This window comes from Polypterus senegalus, chromosome 2 (genome assembly GCF_016835505.1).
Source record: "Polypterus senegalus isolate Bchr_013 chromosome 2, ASM1683550v1, whole genome shotgun sequence".
NCBI lineage: Eukaryota > Metazoa > Chordata > Cladistia > Polypteriformes > Polypteridae > Polypterus > Polypterus senegalus.
The window spans coordinates 55,447,931-55,467,693 of record NC_053155.1 but is presented as its reverse complement, the minus strand read 5'-3'; the positions used below and the strand labels follow the sequence as shown (position 1 = coordinate 55,467,693).

The 19,763-nt window shown below is 37.2% G+C and overlaps 1 protein-coding gene across 1 annotated transcript in view; it reads right to left on the bottom strand.

Annotated features, from left to right (window-relative positions):
- The window catches only part of spag17 (sperm associated antigen 17), a 164,571-nt gene that overhangs the window by 35,455 nt on the left and 109,353 nt on the right, over window positions 1-19,763 (bottom strand). The window contains exons 30-37 of the mRNA XM_039743723.1: window positions 19,173-19,308; window positions 14,217-14,371; window positions 11,359-11,556; window positions 8,695-8,819; window positions 4,962-5,092; window positions 4,167-4,300; window positions 2,238-2,420; window positions 1,608-1,721 (exon numbers count right to left, since the gene is read on the bottom strand). Coding sequence (XP_039599657.1) covers window positions 1,608-1,721; window positions 2,238-2,420; window positions 4,167-4,300; window positions 4,962-5,092; window positions 8,695-8,819; window positions 11,359-11,556; window positions 14,217-14,371; window positions 19,173-19,308 — 1,176 coding nt within the window. The remainder of the gene's footprint in view (window positions 1-1,607; window positions 1,722-2,237; window positions 2,421-4,166; window positions 4,301-4,961; window positions 5,093-8,694; window positions 8,820-11,358; window positions 11,557-14,216; window positions 14,372-19,172; window positions 19,309-19,763) is intronic.

Genomic DNA, 19,763 nt, shown 5'->3' with positions numbered 1-19,763 from the left:
CCTTCCAACCTGAGCGGACCCTCTAATGTACTTGTTCCTAATCCTGTCCATCCTCTTCGCCCACAATGCAAATCTTAGCATCTTTAAGTCTGCCACCTCCAGCTCTGTCTCCTGCTTTCTGGTCAGTGCCACCATCTCCAACCCATATATCATAGATGGTCTCACTACCGTCCTGTAGATCTTCCCTTTCACTGTTGCTTATATTCGTCTGTCACAAATCACTCCTGACACTGTTCTCCACTCATTCCACCCTGCCTGCACTCTCTTTTTCACCTCTCTTCCACAATCCCCATTACTCTGTACTGTTGATTTCATGTATTAAAACTCATCCACCTTCGCCAGCTCTACTCCTTATATACTCACCATTCCACTGACCTCCATCTCATTCACACACATGTAATCTGTCTTGTTCCTACTGACCTTCATTCCTCTAGTACACATCTAGTTTCCAAAAAAAATAAATTCCAAAGCAGCGTACAATGAATTTCAGCAACCATTCAAAAACCAGACTCCTCAGAAGTGTTTGACTTTTAATGTTTAATGTTTCTGTTAAATACAAGCATTTCTGTGGTCCTCTGCTGCTGAATCTTCCAATATCAATCAAGAATCTCTAAACTTTGTCAATAAGTGTTGTCAATGATAAACTGTCCAATATGGACAAACTGAATTATTTTTATTTATGTTGCAGCCTAGAATTTGTATACTAATGAGAGTAAAATAAAATTAACTCAGAATTTTTCCTCCAAAAGACTGTTATTTTTCACTTTTTCAATTTGCTATGTTGATTTTACAGTACTGATCAGATTGTATACCTGTACTGTATTTGTGAATATATTGTAAACTTATTTGCTTAGTAAAGGATTTTATCATGTGTCTGAATGTTTCTTTAACTTTCTTTCTTAAAACTGACTATGGACCCCCCAGTGGTTTAAATTCTGCAGACATGCTGCTGACTGGAGTTTTTGTTTTCTTCTTCTCTGTTGCCATCAGAAACATAATAAACATAAGAAATCTGACAAACGAGAGGAGACCATTCAGTCCATCAAGCTTGTTTGTTTAGCTAATATCTAAGCTGTACCAATAACTCATCCATATTCTTCTTAAAGATTGTCAAGGTCTCTGCTTCAACTACGTGTCTCAGTAGTTTGTTCCACAATCCCACAACGATAAAGAAGTACTTCCTGGCTTCAGTCTTAAATGCACTTCCCCTTAATTTCCATTGATTTCCCTGAGTATGTTATTCACCCTTAAGCTGAAAAAACTGGCCATAGTTCAACAATTAATTAATAGACAGATATCGTTGGTTTATAATTTATGTTAATCAGTTTTTAATTATTTTGTTTTACAGTATATTTAAACAAGTTGGTATCTTCATGCATACTGAACATGTATGTAGCAACTTGTAAAATGTATACTTGCAGTTTACCTAAGAACTTGTCACAGTACCTACCCTGTGCATGCACTCAGCGAAGATCACTACACAAAAATATAGTGAACTGAATGGCACTACAGTATACAAAATAGAATGATTCACCGACAATGAGGCAGAAGGCTGTGATGATGATGAGCGGTATACACTTATATTGTGGTCACTTCTTTATTCTTACCAGAACAAGCTTCAGCAGGTCTGCAGCATGGACCTTTTCCTCTTCTGTTCTGGGTTCTTTAACCATAAGTTCATCATATTCTTGTTGTTTTTTCAAAATGTTGGTGATACATTCCTCAAAAAATTAAGAAAAGCAACATAAAAAGATGTAATTCAAAAATATGCTGTCACACATAAATCAATTCAATCTTAACAATTATAAATACAGTGCATAACATAACACCACCTTGCCATAGAGCTGCATTAGACTGCTAATTTATCCACTGTAAAAGTAAATACATTAAATGGGGAGTACTTTGTAAATTGAGAAATGTTCTGATTTTAGAGTCACTACAGAATGCAGTGGAGAATGGGCTCCATCTTTTGGAACTCTTGATTCATGTCCCCCAACATTGTGGCTTATTTCTGACTTACTATGTAAATGATAAGAGCTCAAAGACATTGAATTTGTATGAAGCACCTTTGTATAAAAAAATATTTGCTATTTTTTAGAATATCACTACATAGTTTTTAGGAGAAACACAACACCTGATTCATTGTAGAATGTCTACATTTATAATTTAACTGGGAAAATAACAGACTGCAGAATGTAAACCATGACACCCTTATAAACGTATTTCAGGGTGCTTACCTTTAGAGACTGCTCTAGTTGCTGTCGTAATGTGTTGCTGATTGGCTCATATTGGATAAACTGGCGTGTCTCAAGTACTTTTGGACATTTCAGAACATGAGTAGCGTCAGATGGTGTTGGTCTGTCTTTCACATAAAGACTTCTTCCGACCAACATGCCAAAAGGAGGTCCAATGGTCTTTTTCTGAAACAGAATAATATTAAATTGCAATGCTGACTTCTAATCTAGTAATAATTTCTCAAACCCTTTGATCCAGTTCAAGGTTTATTTCAGACACAGAGCCCACTCATGCACATACCCATGCACACAATATGTAATTTACAAAACGCAGAACAATACATTTTTAGTGTCTAAGATGGAAACAAGTAATACTCAGATAAAACTTGAAACACAGGGAGAAAATACAAATTCTTTAAAGACCGCTACCACGCACAAGATTTTAACCATGATGTTTAATCCATGAGTTGGCAGCGCCAGAACCTGATCCATCATGAAACAATTAACAATGTGTAGATGTTTAATTGGTTCTGTTATTTTTTGTATAAATTGCTAGACTGAAATTTCACTTGTGCTTTACTGTATATGTGTATTAGGAGAAAGATAGGCATATGTACACATGAGAACGTATTTAAATTCAGATGAAATTGTAACCATCACATTATATTGATCCAACAAGCTAGAAGCACAAATATATTATTACAGTCTAAGCATTTTCTGAATCTGCTGTTCTTTAATTTTATATGTTGTACAGTAAAATTATTGGACGTGATAATGGCTTTTTCGTTTCATCTCATACAGTCTTAATCATTTCTTCTTTGAAAAGCTCTGATCTTTGATGTTCCAAGTAGTATATACTCAAACGAAACCTAAATACAAATACAGTGGTACCTTGAGATACGAGTGCCCCAATGTATGCGTTTTTTGAGATACAAGCCCTCACTAGGTCGATTTTTTGCCTTGAGTTACGAGCCAAAATTTGAAATACGAGCCATCAAAGTGCTCGTCGCCTCACATTCCGAGGAACTGACGACAGAGGAGTTGACCGAACTACAAACGCGGCAATATATGGAGGTTCTGCAGGAGATCGGTATCGCGGAAGAGGCAGAGGAGGTTACCTCATAAAGTGAGATAAAGGAAGTGTTTGCAATGTGGGAAAAAGTTTTGAACTTTAAAGAAAAGAAACACCCTGAAAAAGTTACAACTGATAGTGCAGCGGCGCTATTTTATTACACTTGCCTAATGCTTGACTTTATTGAAAAGAAACCCTGAAAAAGTTACAATTGATAGTGCAGCGTTCCTATTTAATGACACTTGCCTAACTCATTTTAGAAACATTCTAAAGGGGAGGACTAAACAAAGCTCCTTGGACAGGTTTCTATTGAAATGCCTTGAGAATGAAAGTGAGGAAAGCGTGGCAAAAAAGAAAAAAAACTAGTGAAGAAGAAAATTAAGTTAAGCAAAAGTGAAAGAAAAAACATTACAATACGCTAATCGGCTTCGCCAACATCTGTTTATTTCTTGAGATTCTCTTTTATGTATTAGGTTTTATTTTGTTTGTATACAATATTTGTTCATTGTAAATACATTTGTCTTATGTTGAAAACATTTAACAAAAAATTGGGGTGGTTTTTTGGGGGCTGGCACGAATTAATTTCATTTCAATTAATTTCAATAGGAAAAATTGATTTGAGATACGAGCATTTTGATTTACGAGCTCGGTCACGGAATGAATTAAACTTGTATCTCAAGGTACCACTGTATTTTCAATTTTTTATGATGTTTTGCTTAAAAGTTAAAATATCAAAGCAACATATAGCAATGGAATAATGATAAACAAATGTACTGTATTTGATTTTGACATTGTTGCAATGCATATTCTTATTTTCAGTGATCACTTGTAATTTTAATGGCAGCACATAATGCTCTTACCTCAAGTGAAGGGAAGCCATCCCACTTTCTAGACTTGAGGTTTACAGGAATAATGTTTTCTAACTGTTTTTTAGTTATCCAGCGAGACCAAATATCCTCATTACAAGGACTGAGAACAGTTATTCCAACAACATCTACAAAAGACACAAGCAAAAACTTTCAAAATAAAAAGGGACTAAGGTTTCATCAGAGTCCATTTGGTTCACCCAGTGCAATTATTAGATTACACAGACTTCAACAGACTGCTTGGTATAGAAGACCTTCAGGATGGATAAAGCTGCTCGGTTTATACATTTGATATAAAATACTGGGATTATTGAAAAAGAGCTGATATCATGGAATTTATAATTGTTATACTTGACATGACAAAACTTAAAAGAATTAAAGTTCCTAGAGTAAGAGTTTCACATAATGATATATTTTGAGCTAAATAAAATGTTATTTTAAAATACATGTTTATACTCTAATCATCAAGTGGTAAGGAAGTGAAAAGACACACTCACGTACACATGGACACATGTTAACACTGTTGTGAAGAACAAAAAACAGTATATTGATTCATCTAAGAGAATATTGTGATTATAGAATTAGAAGAGAATTGTACCAAACATAATCAAGAGAATTGTACCAAACATAATCAGGACATTGGAATAATAAACAATACTAAAATGAGTTTTGTTATTTTTATCTAGCACAAAATATTAAAGTTCTTGCTGATTTAAAACAGGAGATGTTTTAAAGAGTTTTAAAAAATAAAAATTCATATCATGTATATCCAAATAAAACTTTCCATACCTGTAAATTCAGGCAGAGGTTCCTTAAGTACTGCTACAGTCTGATCTGTGTAGGCCTGGGATAGGTACCACTGGACATCTTTTGAAAGTAGAAGCTCAGTACCTGAGTCATCATCATGAACAATGAAAAACCTACAAAATTAAGAATGTGATTATATATCTCAGAAAAAAAAATGGCTCCAGTTGTAAAGCTGCTTTGCTCTTTACAATATCTGGACTTCATGTATTTACAAATTAGATCAAAAAAAGACAACACAAGCTTGTGTCCAGATTTATCATTTCTGTGTGATATGCTCCACTTTTTCATGGCTGTGAGTGGATCTATGTTCTCAGTATTACCATCTTATTTTCCTTGAAATTCTGGAACAAAATATACAAATAAATGTATATGGGATATCTTTATAATAAGAATAGTTTACAGATAAATAAATCTGTCTTTCTTTATGGTTGCACTGATTCTCAAATTAGTTGCATGCTATACCAAAGGATCTCCTAGAAACTGTTTAGTCTAGAGTGATGTTCATGGCATGCAGGCGTTCAATTTTAGTCTGTTTCTTAACAAGACGCTAACCTTTGATATTTAGAATTTTTTTTCTCAGTTTCTGATTTCACGATGAGGATTAAAAAGCAGTTCACTCTTTTGTACTTTTCTTCGATATTTAAGTTAGTCATTCTTCTCTTGCATTTCAGTAAAAAGGTGTTTCTGCCCACATAACCAAACCTCATTGGATGTTTTTTGTGATGATATTCAAAAATTTTATCTCACAGAGTTGTATTCTATATTCCTGTTATTGTCTCTCATATGCATTTTAAACAACGTTATGATAAATGAGTTCTGTTTAAGTACACAAATTTGGCTACATGTAACAAGGCCTCTCAAAAGGCTATATATTTATTTTCCCTTACACTTAATTTAAACTTCACTGGCACTTTATTACTATGTACAACTATTTTTTAATGTAAAGAGTCGTCTCCACTAAACAGCCTATCACGTACAGTTAGGTCCATAAGTATCTAGACAGTGATGTCATTTTCATAATTTTGGCTCTGTGTGCCACCATAAAAAATTTTAAATGAAGCAATCAATATTTAATAAGTCTAGACTTGCAGGTTTAATTCAAGGCGTTTCACAAAAACATTGTACGAGCCATTTAGAAAAGACACCCATTTTTATACTGTACATGATCTCCCATTTCCAGGGACTTAAAAGTATTTAGACAAACTAACATAATCATGAAAATGAAAATAACGATCATTTTCAATACTTGGTTGAAAATCTTTTGCAGTCAATGACTGCCTGAAGTCTGGAATCCAAATGCTGGGTTTCCACCCTACTGATTTTGGCAGGTCTTTACTATAGCAGTCTTAAGGTGCTGCTAGCTTGTTGGACTTTCTGCCTTCAGTTCTGTCTTCAGCAAGTGAAATGCATGTCCAATTGGATTAAGTCCAGTTGGTTGACTTGGTCATTGAAGAATATTCCACTTCTTTGCCTTTAAAGGCATTTGATTTACTGTTACAATTTTGGCTCATTGGTCATGTACTGTGAAGCATTGTCCTATCAGTTTTGCAGCATTTGTCTGAATCTAACAGTATACAGTAGCCCCATACACTTCAAAAATCATCCTGCAATTTCTGTCAATATTCATATTATAAATAAACACCAGTGACCCACTTCCATTGGCAGTCAGACATACCCATACCATAACAATGCCTCCACCATGTTTCGCAGATGATGTAATATGCTACAGATCATGAGCAATTCCTTCTCTTCTCCATATTCTTCTCTATGCATCATTCTGGTACATATTGTACTTAATTTCATTTGTCCAAAGAAAACTGTTCCAAAACTGGACCTTCTTTAAAAATATTTTCTGTCCTTTCTAAGCCTTAGGATTACCAATGATTTGCAACTTGTGGTAAACCCTCTATATTTACTTTCATGAAATTGTCTCTGATTGTAGTTTGGCAATGATAGGCCTACCTCCCAGAGATTGGTCTTGGTTTGGCTAAATGTCATGAATTGGTTTTCCTTTGCTAAGGAATACATTCTGCAATCATCTCTAGCACAGTGGTCTTCCATGATTGTCCAGGCCTTCTTCTCTTTAGGAATGTACCAGATGGTTGATTTGGTTGGTGTTTCTGTTATCTCTCAGATGGGTTTGTTTTGCTTTTTCTGCCTAATGATGGCCTGTTTTGGACAGCTCTTTGGACCTCATATTGAGAGTTCACAGCTACAGCTTCCAAATACAAATTTCACACTTAATGTCAACTTCAGACCTTCTACTTGCCTAATTGTTTATGAAATAACGAGGGACCTGCTCACACCTGGCTATGGAACAGCTTGTCATTTAATTGTCCAAATACTTCTGAGCCCCTAAAAATGGGGGGACCATGTTTAAAATGGCTGTCATTCTTAAATGACTCATACGATATTTACATTAAACCCTTTGAATTAGAGCTGAATGTCTACATTTCAATTATGTAATTATTTCTTTTTTCAAATACGTTGTGGTGGCGTAAAGAGCCTAAATAATGAAAATTGTGTCACTGTCCAAATACCTATGGGCCTTACTTTACATGAAGACATTGTCAAGAGGTTTAGTCGTTGCTTAATCAAATATTAGAAAGGACAAGACACAATATCTAAGTGACTTTGACTATAGAATAATTTGTGCTAGACATGGTAGTTCTCAGTAAAAGTTGTCCTCTGGGTAAAATCTTCTATCTTCTATAGTTTAATGACATGGCCATCAAAAAACACCCAATGAGCTTAAGTTTTGTGTGCAGAAACACTTTGTTATTAAAAAAGTCAGAGGGAAATGACCAGACTTATTCAAGCTAGCAGAAAGGCCACAAATGCTCAGGTATCAATCATATACACTGATGATAAGTATAAAAACATCTGTGGTAGTACATTATACTGCATCAGATTTTGAGCTGATAATCTTTAGCAGCAGACAACCATTTCACATCACAGACACTCAATCACCAGAACCAGACAACAGAGAATTGTAAAAATGTTTTCTATTCTGGTGAATCTCAGTTTTTGTGATGGACCATTCAGGGTAGGAATTCAGAGTAATCAGTTGGAATCCATTGACAGGATGATGAGGATATAATAATGTGTGGGAGAAGTTTTCTTGATACACATTAAAGCTCATAACATTAATTGAGCATCATTTAAATTCCTCAGTATACTTGAGCAATTTTGCTGATCATAGAATCTCTTTATAGCTACAGTCTATTGTTTTCAAATTTACACTTCCAAAAACATAAAGAGCCAGTTTAGAAATCAGACATTTCAAGCTTGTTCCCTGAACATGAAAGGGAATTTATTTTACTCCAATAACCAACACAGTCCTCAGATCTCAAATCAATAGAGCAGCTTTAAGATAAGGTGGAACAGGATGCTAATAGAATGAAAGTGTGGCCAAAAAATCGAAAGGAGTTGTGTGTCAGAATGGACTGAGATCTCTACAGAATGCTTCCAGAACCTTGTTGATATAATTCATCGAGAAGTTTGGCAATAATGTATGTGATAGCTTTGGTCTTTTAAAGTTCATTTTTACTTTACTGCAAAAAATGGTTTGCACTCCAGGATTGGCTCCTAATTTTGCACCTGAAGCTACCAAGATAAGCTAGGACATTACATGACACTACAATATACTCGGAAGAATAGGTTACAAAAACAGATGGAGGAATGGATGAATTTTAATACCAGAACAAAAAAATACCTCGGTGCATGCACTTTGTATGTAATTGCTTTGTCAGTTGCAGTATGTTCTTTAGGTGTGTCCTCCTCTTCAGTGATTCCCTCGGAATCAGAAATAATGACAGATGTGGTGCCATCCACCATGGCCTAAAAAACAAATATCATATTATCCACACTGTTATAATATACAATATATGTAATGCATTTAAAATAAAGAACAGAGCTGATTGAAGTGCTCTAACAGTTTATATTGGTAGTCGTAAACAATATAAACCTAAAATGCCTAACACAAAATGACTTGCACTTTTGTTTTAAGATTAAAGTTTTGGCTAGTAATACACCCATCAGAAAAATCAACTATTATTTATTTTCTTGGTGATAATTACTATGGAGACTGGCCCGGACACAGACAAGTGGACACCGAAGGTTCAACCACCAACACACGTTTATTCATTTCTAACTATTATTTACAGTGCACACAACCCAGTACCCTGTACCAAACACCCTCAGTCCAGGCCTCTCTCAGTGCCTTTCTCTCTCTTCCTGCCTGCTTCCACTCTTCTCCTCCAGGCTTCATCCTCTTTCACCCGACTCCAGCTATCGAATGGAGGGAGGTGGCCCCTTTTATCTTCACCCGAACGTGCTCCAGGTGCCTCCTGATGAACTTCCACCAGCACTTCCTGGTGTGGCGGAAGTGCCGGCTGAGCACCCGGAAGCACTCCGGGTGTCCCTGGTATTTCTTTCCCCAGCACTTCCAGGTGTGGTGGAAGTGCTGACGTCCAGGGCTTCACGGGCATTCGGACACCCCCTGGCGGTGACCACGGGTCCCTATAGGGATGACTTTCCATGCTCTGTTCCAGTGGTCCCCATACCAACCAGGGCGGCTGCCCCCTTGAGGTCCGGAGGAGGCGTAATTCCTCTTCTGGTCCTTCCGGGTGTCCCGGCTGGGTACCCCAGCCGCTCACCACAGTACATTCTGTATCATGTAGCATTGCTTAAAATGCAGTGTACATTTCAAGCTTATGGATAAGAACATACAGTAGGTAACAAGAGATTTTTTGATTCAACTAATTTGTTTGGTCAGTGACTACATACCTTATCATAATATCTCATACACAAATTTTTTTTAAAATAAATAATTACGCAAAAAAAGCATGAAATGCAAGAGTAAAAAATAAACGTGCCACAGAATATGTTTGTTGTTGCTTATTTCTTTTATATAATTTTTTCAGTAATATTCCTCCAAATTTAAAACTGTCACTATTACTTGTCAAAGCTGAGAGGGCGGGTGGCTCTAGCAATGACTGTTTTTTGATTGGTGAATCATCTGCGGGGTGGACAAACGCGCTTTGCTTAACTTTGGAATCTGGTGGCTCATACACATACTGAAAGTTGTGACTGTGTGCATTGACTATGAGTACAAGAAAAATATTCCCAGAATTACTGTGCGAAGCAGCTACTTTAATTATATAACTCCAAATCCATCATTAGGAGCCTCTGTCTAATGTGCCTGCTGTAAAGTAGATGTGGGATTTGATGGCTGAAGTGGTTAAGTCTGATGTACAGTTGATTCACAAATTAAAACACAGATTTTGCTGAAGTCTGCTCTCAGCTTTGATAAGTGAAAGTGACAGCTTTAAATTCAGGCTGTGTTTCATGTTGGAGTTGGAGGATTACTAAGGACCAAATGATACAAATAAATAAGGAACAAAAAACATATTAAATGATACATTTATTCATTTACACTCACGTTTCATGCTCTTTTTCTTTATTTATTGTCACATTTCACATAACTTTTATTTGGGCATTTATTTATTTAATTTTTTCCAAAAAATTCCCTCAAAGATTTAAGTAAATTTTCTGAATAGCCTTCAGGGATTTAGAATATTATAAATATTTGCAGTTTAATAATTTCCATGACAATTAACATATTTTGAGTTTTGCATCTTGACCAACTGTGCCTTCTGTGTTGGTAAGAACACTACAGTGTATTATTTTATTTTTATATTTTTATATAAAAATGAACTGTGTCAAAACAACTTTTGCATTAATGACTATACAACTATCAATACAACAGGTTACAATTTTATTCTTTGATCTTTAAGAGTGTTTCATCATTATTGAGGCAAAGATGTATTTTACAGTGTTAGTTCTTGCTCTTTATTTATTCTTTATTTTAAGGTTAAATTGCTTCCTTACTGATTATAAAACAAGCCTTTCGGAGTAACATTCTTTTCACTTCTTTAGTCCTTTACACCTGGGATTGGGTTGGTGCCATTTGTGTTTTATTTCTTTAACTGTTATTTCTGAGAAAAATAACATTATACTGCCAAGAGATGAAGGATGGATATACAGGTAGGTGTCATGTACAGTAAGTGATGTCACAAAGCGTGACATCAAGAAACCACATCCTCAGAAACAAGTCACTGCATTGTGGTGATGGAGTCACAAAACAGAAGTGTCCAAAGAAAGGCGATAAATATGAAATACAAGATAAACACAAAGCCTAATATTAATGAAAAATTAACTTTGGTCTAGAGACAAAGTAAAAAGAAAATACTAATAAATTTAGATTCTCTAAAACCAATAAGAAAACTATATTTGACCAAAATAAAAAAAATTTTATAATATCATAGCTGTAAACCATAAAACAGGAGTTATATAAGAATCCATTCCAAATATTTACCTGAAAAAGGTTGCCTTCAGGATCCATAACCTCACAGATAATGTCTGTAGTATGTCTCATTAAATAACTTCCGGGTTGTACTTCTATACTACCATCAGAGGATGGGGAAGTTCTGTTACTATCATCGTATGCATTGGAGTTATACACTACACATCCATCCTGATCGATGTTCAGGCATCCTTTACTTGATGGAAAAACCTGCCACAGATAAATTCATACACAGCTTTACTACTGAATGGACACTTTATTAGGTGCAGTTACATAACAACAAGGTGGGCCTCCATTTGCTCACAGAATTATTCATGTTTTAGAGCAAAAGAGGTGTTTAACAGTGCGGCACAACAAGCTTTGTGAACACAAAGTGTATTGTATAATAATTACTAATTAATTAGCTGTCCCTGAGCCACTCCTCTGTTGTCTTTAGTTAGTGCTTAGGGTCATTGTTCTGTTGGAAGCTGAACCTTCAGCTCAGTCTGGGGTCCGGAGCACCCTGTAACAGGTTTTCATTAAGGATATCTCTGTACTTTGCTCTGTTTGGTTTTCCTCAACCATGTCTTGTCTCCAAAGGTCTACCACTGAAAAACAACTTAACCCAATGATGCAGCCACCACCATGCCTCACCATTGGAATGGTATTGCATTTTTTGTAGTCTTCCCCATATCTGTACTCGACACAATACTTTCTCTGAGCTCTGCAGGGCTATTCCTTCAACCATATGGCTTTTACATGGTTTTTGCTCTGATGCATATTGTCAACTGAAAAGAGTGTGCCTTTCTTAAGAACTGACCACAGATGGACTACAAACAAGGCGTAGAAACACCTCAATCATGATCAAACATAATGGAATGCTGCTGAGCCAGATTTCAAGTGTCACAGCAAAGGGTCTGTGTCAACAATATACAGTAGTTGAGTTTTACATTGTAAAACATTGGCAAAACCTTCTAATATTCCGTTTTCACCTTGCTATTCGGAGATATTGAGTGCTGTTTAATGTGGGAAAAGCATAATATATTTGATTTTAGCAAACTGCTACCATAATGTGATGAAAGTGAAGAGGTCTGAATACTTTATGAAACCACTGTATGTATGTAAAGTAGCAGAAAGATGAAGAAGAATATAAAAAAACTACTTAAATTAAAAACTCAATTTATGAGGGATTTAATTTTCCTTTAATAATAAATGATTCTCTTGTCATTCACAGAGGAAAACATAAGATATTTGGTCTCAATAGCACTAGTAACTATGGTAAACTAAAGAAGTCTTTAATCCATCTATTCATTTTCCAACCCGCTGAATCTGAACACAGGGGTCAGCTGGAGCCAATCCGAGCCAACACAGGGCACAAGGCAGGAACCAATCCCGGGCAGGGTGCCAACCCACCACAGGACACACACAAACGCACCCACACACCAAGCACACACTAGGGCCAATAGAATCGCCAATCCACCTAGCCTCCATTTCTTTGGGAGGAAACCCACGCAGACACGGGGAGAACATGCAAACTCCACGCCAATCCAGGTCTCCTAACTGCGAGGCAGCAGCGCTACCACTGCGCCACCGTGCCGCCCTAGAAGTCTTTAATGTTCATTAGAATTTGCTACTGAATGTCCAAGTTAGCATGGATGGTTTTATTGACAAATAAAAACAAAAAAAAAAAGAAAAAACTCATGGTCTACATTTTTGACAATGCTTATCCATTTCTAAAAAACATTACTAATTAAGAAAATATAAAATCTCTAGAAATAAGTGGAGCCTGAAGGCAGATGTTGAAACCAATCATTTAAACTGTATAAAACAAAAATCATTAAAAAAATAAGCTAGACAGGTACACTAGGATCAACCAATAAACTCGAGGGTCTGTAACCATTCCTGGTCTCAAGGATTTATTGGATCATGTAATATTTCTAAGTCAACTGCAACCACAACATATAGCTTTCAGTGATAACAAATGGCTTTATCTGAGTCACTTGTTGCCAAACTGCAATCATTACAAAATATGATGACTAGTGCCTTTTGATATGCTGCTTTCAGTGCTACTGTTGTCCTCAGCTGTTAGTTGACAGTCTGGAGTGTGTCTTTTACTATGTATAGATTAAATACTATACATGAAAAGTCTGTTTACAATGGATGAATAATTTTTGCACTGAGACTAAGTTTGACTTGTTTGTGTGGAATGTTAATGTTTTTAATGTATTAAAAAAAAAAATCAGTCTTGTCCATTTTTTCTCAAGATTACACACACATACAATTTTTTGTTACTCACTTAAAGCAAAATTGTATGTACATGTTGAAAGTGGGTCTCATTGACTGAGCAGTTAATTACATGAAAAGAATTGTTGGATGGGGCGGCACGGTGACGCAGTGGTAGCGCTGTTGCCTCGCAGTTAGGGACCTGGGTTCGCTTCCCGGGTCCTCCCTGCGTGGAGTTTGCATGTTCTCCCCGTGTCTGCGTTGGTTTCCTCTGGGTGATCCGGTTTCCTCCCACAGTTCAAAGACATGCATTGCATTAGGTGCATTGCCAATCCTACTGTGTGTGTGCACCCTGTGGCGGGCTGGCGCCCTGCCTGGGGTTTGTTTCCTGCCTTGTGCCCTGTGTTGGCATGGGATTGGATCCAGCAGACCCCTGTGACCCTGTAGTTAGGATATAGCGGGTTTGATGGAGTTGTTGGATGTAATAAAATAAGCACTTGGTGTATGTTACATGATTTTACATTAGGCATGTGCTTTGATTTCCTTCAGATAACATATTGCATACAGTATTTCACATTCAGTATTGTACTTGGAATGTAAACTAAAGAATAATACGTTTAACATGAAGTAACAGCTTTTGTGTGGCACAGCATGCTGTCAGTTCTTACCTGGTATATCCCTTGTGGTTTAGTAATAATTGTAGTTTCATCTCCAAAAATAGTACTGCAAGAGCTGTCTTCACAGTTGAATATTACAGTTGCATATCCCAGGCTTTCAATCTGAACAAACTTGATTTTGTCAGATGCTGTGAGAAACCCACTCCCTAAAAGAAACAGACAAATTTTATTTTTTTTTTACAGTCTATTGATAGTGAACATCACAAAGCACTTTGAATATTATAGTACAGTTCATTACAATCATGTGATGTAAAGTATGGCTTACCAAGTGAATCACACAATGGAAGAGTAGGGGGTTTGATACAGCAACTTGTCTTATATATAAAAATCTACACGTGGAAGTGTGTGTGTTTCTGTGTGGCCCGGAAGTGAGAGGTGGAGTCGGGGTAAGGAAACCGCGTCCAAGGAAACAGAAAACTCGCTTAGTCGCTAATAACACAAGCAAGGCCAGCGCGTCAGCAAAACGAAACCTCAAAGTCTAATATCCATTAACATCGCCAAAATGGTATCCCTTTTACTTTTCCTCACGCCGCTAATACAGAAGTGTGGGGAGCATGCCGACAAAGCAAAATATCCGAAAAGAAAGACAAAGTCGCTTAGAAGCCAAAAAAACAATGTGAGCACGTCGGCAAAACGAATCCTCCTAGGAGAGAGATGCCCGGAGTAGTTCCTTTCAATTACCTGACATCTCAACATTTCATTTTCTTTCTGATGATTTCAATAGTTTCAAGGACCCCGGGCTTTTTACAGCACTGGCTTACACTGCTAGTAGTTTATATAATTATCGACATTATAAAGAACAGACATTTTCTGGGTTTACCTAGGTTAATTGGTTACCCCCAAATCATCTTCCTCTCTGTGATCTTAGAAATTCATTTTTTCAAATTATCTGACACAACCTCTGGACTTTTTCCTCTCCACCTCTATGTTATACCGCTTCACACATCTTTTCCATTTCATTCTGAACACTCAAACCATCTTAGTTTGTTTCTCCTCAGCAGACCCCTGGCTTTTTACAGCACTGGCTTACACTGCTAGTAGTTTATATAATTATCAACACACTGCCACACCAAAACTCAGTATTCGTCTTCTTTTCATATCACTCTACTTACCTACCTCATCACTCATCTCTATTCTTTACAGCTTTTTTTACCTTCATTGGTATGCTACACACAGCTTTCATAAAATTTGCCCTTCAATGATATAAGGGGTTCTTTAGAATTTAGAAAGGGGGCAGCTCCTGGGAATTTCTTCCATGCTCCTCTCACCCTCATTAGAACTATTTTATTTTACTAACTTATTAGATCACCATATCACCTTCTGTCTTTGTTTTTTGGGTGCCATGACATAATCACACCGGCAAATGCATGCTGACAAAATCACGGTCATAAAAAGGGCAGTGACAAATGAGTGCTGCAAGGTAATTTCCCTGGGTAATAATGTTTCTGTTACGTATACATAGGACTGTGTGTCTGAGTCAGGCCTGTCAAGTTAACTTCTCTAACTCCAACATTTCAGTCTCATATTCTCTAATAAGCAGGACTAGCACTCCGGCTTGACATCTGTCAGTTTTTAGCTGGCTCATATATTATTAAAAACACACACTGATACACCAACTGTAAATGTAATTTGGTTTCAGCCTTGCTGGGTATACCATGTAATTTAAGCTATGCAGTACAATCTAGACATACTAATGAGTGGCAGTGTACTACCAGGGTGTACATATACAGTACCTGTATGCTGGACTAGTTTTCATACTCTGACTGCATCAACCTGCATCCACCTGTTAACTGAGGATAAACCCTTGTAAAATTAAGAAACAATGCATACACACATCTTTGATGTGAAAATATGTTTATGTTTTAATGAAAGTGCTTGTTTGGCCAAAATATGGAAACTGTATCCCATTCGGTAAGACCACGTTCATGATGAGCACACATGCATTGAAGATGTATCACAGTGCTCTTTATATGGTAAGATCTTTATTTCGGAGATGTGTCAAATTAAATCAGAAACATCAAAATGTGCCTGGTTATAATTGTACTTTGGCGTGCATTGCATTTTGGAACAATATTAATATATAGATGTTAAATCTGTTGTATTTCACAGCCATGTCAACAAAGTATTAAGCAAATGACACAATGCCTTTAGTTGCTACAAAATCATATAAACCAAAGTCAACTGAAACAGGTTTAGTTTGGGATGTATGCTGAGCGGAGAAGGGATAGTACAGGAAAGAGAGTGGAGAAGGGAACTACAAAAGACAGAAGAACCCAAAGAACTTGGCAAGACCTCTGTGGACTGAAGAAAATCTGAAGCAGCTCTGCTCCTAGACTTGAAAAGACTCATCTCCCCTCATCTGTATTTTTACATAAGTATTTTTTAATATGACTCTTTTTCAAGAACACTTCCAAACTTTTTAAGATTATTTTTAATATACTTTTGTTACCATGGATTTTACTGTGTTTTTATTAATTTTGCTTTATAATAATATTGATGTTATATTGCTTGTTTAGGTCAAGGTATATTATGATGAACACCTGGTGTAGATAATTGCCACATTCTCACTGAGGTTAGCAGCTGAGAAGAGACGTCTTCAATAGAAAGCAGTGTGGTGAGCGGGTGTGGTGTTGTGGGTCCACAGCTTGTTTAGCAAAGGCCATTTAAATAAATAATCACCGCTCTCACGCCGGCTTAGCGAGGGGGCGTTGGGCCATAGCAAGCCACAAGGCGATCTGCGGTGTGGGCGTTTCTCACCGAGTGCACAGGAGAGGGACTGCCCACATCCATGATTGTTCCCGTGGCTAATATGCTGCAGCTGCTATGGCCCCTCGTTATATAAAAAGAAGCGCGAGTTGGATAGAGGGAGAAAAAAAAGAAAGATCAGAGAAAGAAAGGACGGAGGTTACAGGAAGCGGGAAGTGTTTGAACAAGTCGGTACAGGAGAACGAGCAAGTGAGTGGGCGAGCAGGAGTTAGGCTCGCAGGCAGCTGGACAGTGAGCCCTAGCGGGGTGTTCGGCCGACACCCATGGGCTGTAGTTAGTGGTCGCTTCTGCTGAGCATGTTTTAAAGAGCGGAAGTGATGGGAAGAAGGATGGCTGGCCGCGTAAGGCCGAGAAGGCTGTGGGAGTCGGGAGGCTTGGGCGATAAAATCCCTGGCATGAGCGTCCTGGTTGTCAGGGAAGCCAAGTCTCGGTCTGGAGGGAGCTGAACCGAAGCCAGGGATTGGGACCCCACCAGATCATTAGTGGAGAGAAGGTCAGCTGCAGGTAGAGTGGCTCCCGTGTTGCGGAGCCTGGACAGGGAGAAGCAGGGGAGTCACCAGTTAAAAGTAGGCACTGAACTTGTTGTTGATTTTTTAAAGACTGTTTCCTGTTGAACATTTTAACCTCGTCATTTTAAAAGGATTATTTATTTATTGAACTATTTATTTAATGAAGAATTCGAAGCACTACACTTTACATGGAACACTGTTTTGTTTTGATTGTTTCTTTTAATAAAAGCACTTTTGCACATCTTTACCACCCCCTTGCTCAAATGTTGTCTCATTGTTTAGCTCACTTGGTGACATTATCGACGGTGTTGGGTTCAAGGGCTTCCAAATATCAGATGGGAGCGTGGAGCCAGAACTCACATCATCACAGCAGGCACCTGCTTTGATAATTGGCACAAGTTTAGCTTATGCCTGAAGACAACTGTTTGGTCTGCATACGCAGAGCTAGTTAGTCTCTTTGCTTAAGGCGGCTTTCTACATTCAGGAAAGGCTGTACATGTGCGGTGTTATAAAGCAGATAAACCTATCACTCATATAAACAATATAGGTAACAGTGGCTATAGTGTAGGCAAACCAAAATAATGAACATACAAATTTCCATCATAATATATTCAAGGTATAGTGATAAGAGCACCTGGAGGGGGTGATTGCCATATTCCTATAGTGGTTAGAAGTTGAGGGGAGAAACCTACAATAAAAAGTAGCGTGGTGAGCGGGTACCTGTTTTGGTGGCTGGCACAGGTATAGCTTAACCATTTGGTCTGCTTGTGCTGAGCTAGTAAATCTCTTTGCTTTAAAGCAGCTGTCCATGCACAGATAAGGCTGTAAATAGAGGGTGCTATAAAGCGGCTATATTAAGGCAAACTTCCACAATAACATAACCACAACTGTAAAGCTAGCAACATTTTAACATGCAGAGGAACCTGTTTGTCATTCTAGTATGTTTCCACTAAGTTAGATTTCACTAGCCGTGTGCACTTGTTGCCTTTTAATTATTTTCTGTGCCCTTTTGTCGACACACACTTTTGACCTGCATGCTTTTGTTGGTGCACCATTTTCTGCCACTCCTTATAGCATCTCCTGTTTTCCTAAACTGCCATCTATTTCTCTGCATTTCAATACCATGTTTCCTTGTGCCTTGGCAGTTCTGTTTTCAAACCAACATTCCGCCTGTCTTCCCATTTGACCTTCATACTTGACAAAAACTCATTCGCTGATGCTACCAAATTCCATCCTATAGATTAGGTACATACTTACTAAAGCTCTTTCATCTTTTGACTGAAAGATCTCCAATAACAAAGTGATATTATGATACACTGCCTTCACCAGGGATCACCTTTATGTTTTTTTTCAATGCCCAATCAACGGTCCTGAATACCAAATAGTCTATTATACTCCTTATGTCACTAGATTCATTTAACACCAAATTATTTACTCCTTCTTAAAACCAGTGTTGCACACAACCATCTCCATTGCATTACCAAACAACAGGATCTTCTCGCCCTCAACATGAGGCAGGCTTCGACTCCCTGTGAACCTGAACTGGATTACGCAGGTTTGAGAATATTATGTAGTAACATATAACATACTTCTTTGATTACAAATGTTACATACATGACATGTAATACTCTGCACTGATTACAAATGTTACCTGCAAAGGCCTTTTTCTTACCATTCTGAGATTCATCCCTAGAAACTGTAATATCTTGATAGAAAGTGGTTATTCTAGTACCATCAGCATGTTCAACAATGACATGTCCATCATTACCCAAAACAGTGACGACCTTGTCTTCACGGGTTATCATAACCTAAAAGAATAAAAATACGTTATTATACAAGAATTGACTTATTAACATAATTTAAAATTAAGATGGTAGATTAATTCTACAGATTGTAAATATACAGCATGCACATCTTTGAATAAACTTGACTGGATGTGTTATAAGGGCATGGTTTTATAAAAATAATTACTAGTTTGAGAAAATATACAATTATCATAACAGAATAGCTAATTAACCTAAAAATTGCACAATAAAAAGTAAAATATAATTTTAATACATAAAAAGAAGGAAACTATAGCAACATAACAATTTTGATATCAAATTATGTAATCCACAGAAGAGGGGAGTCTGGTTCTTTTCAAAGTTTTTTTCTAACTCTTCAAATAACGAAAAATCTAAGAAAGGCAATACAGTGGAACCTTGGTTCAAGTACAAATCAGTTTACAACCAAAAAGTTCACCAAACTTTTGCCTCTGTTCACG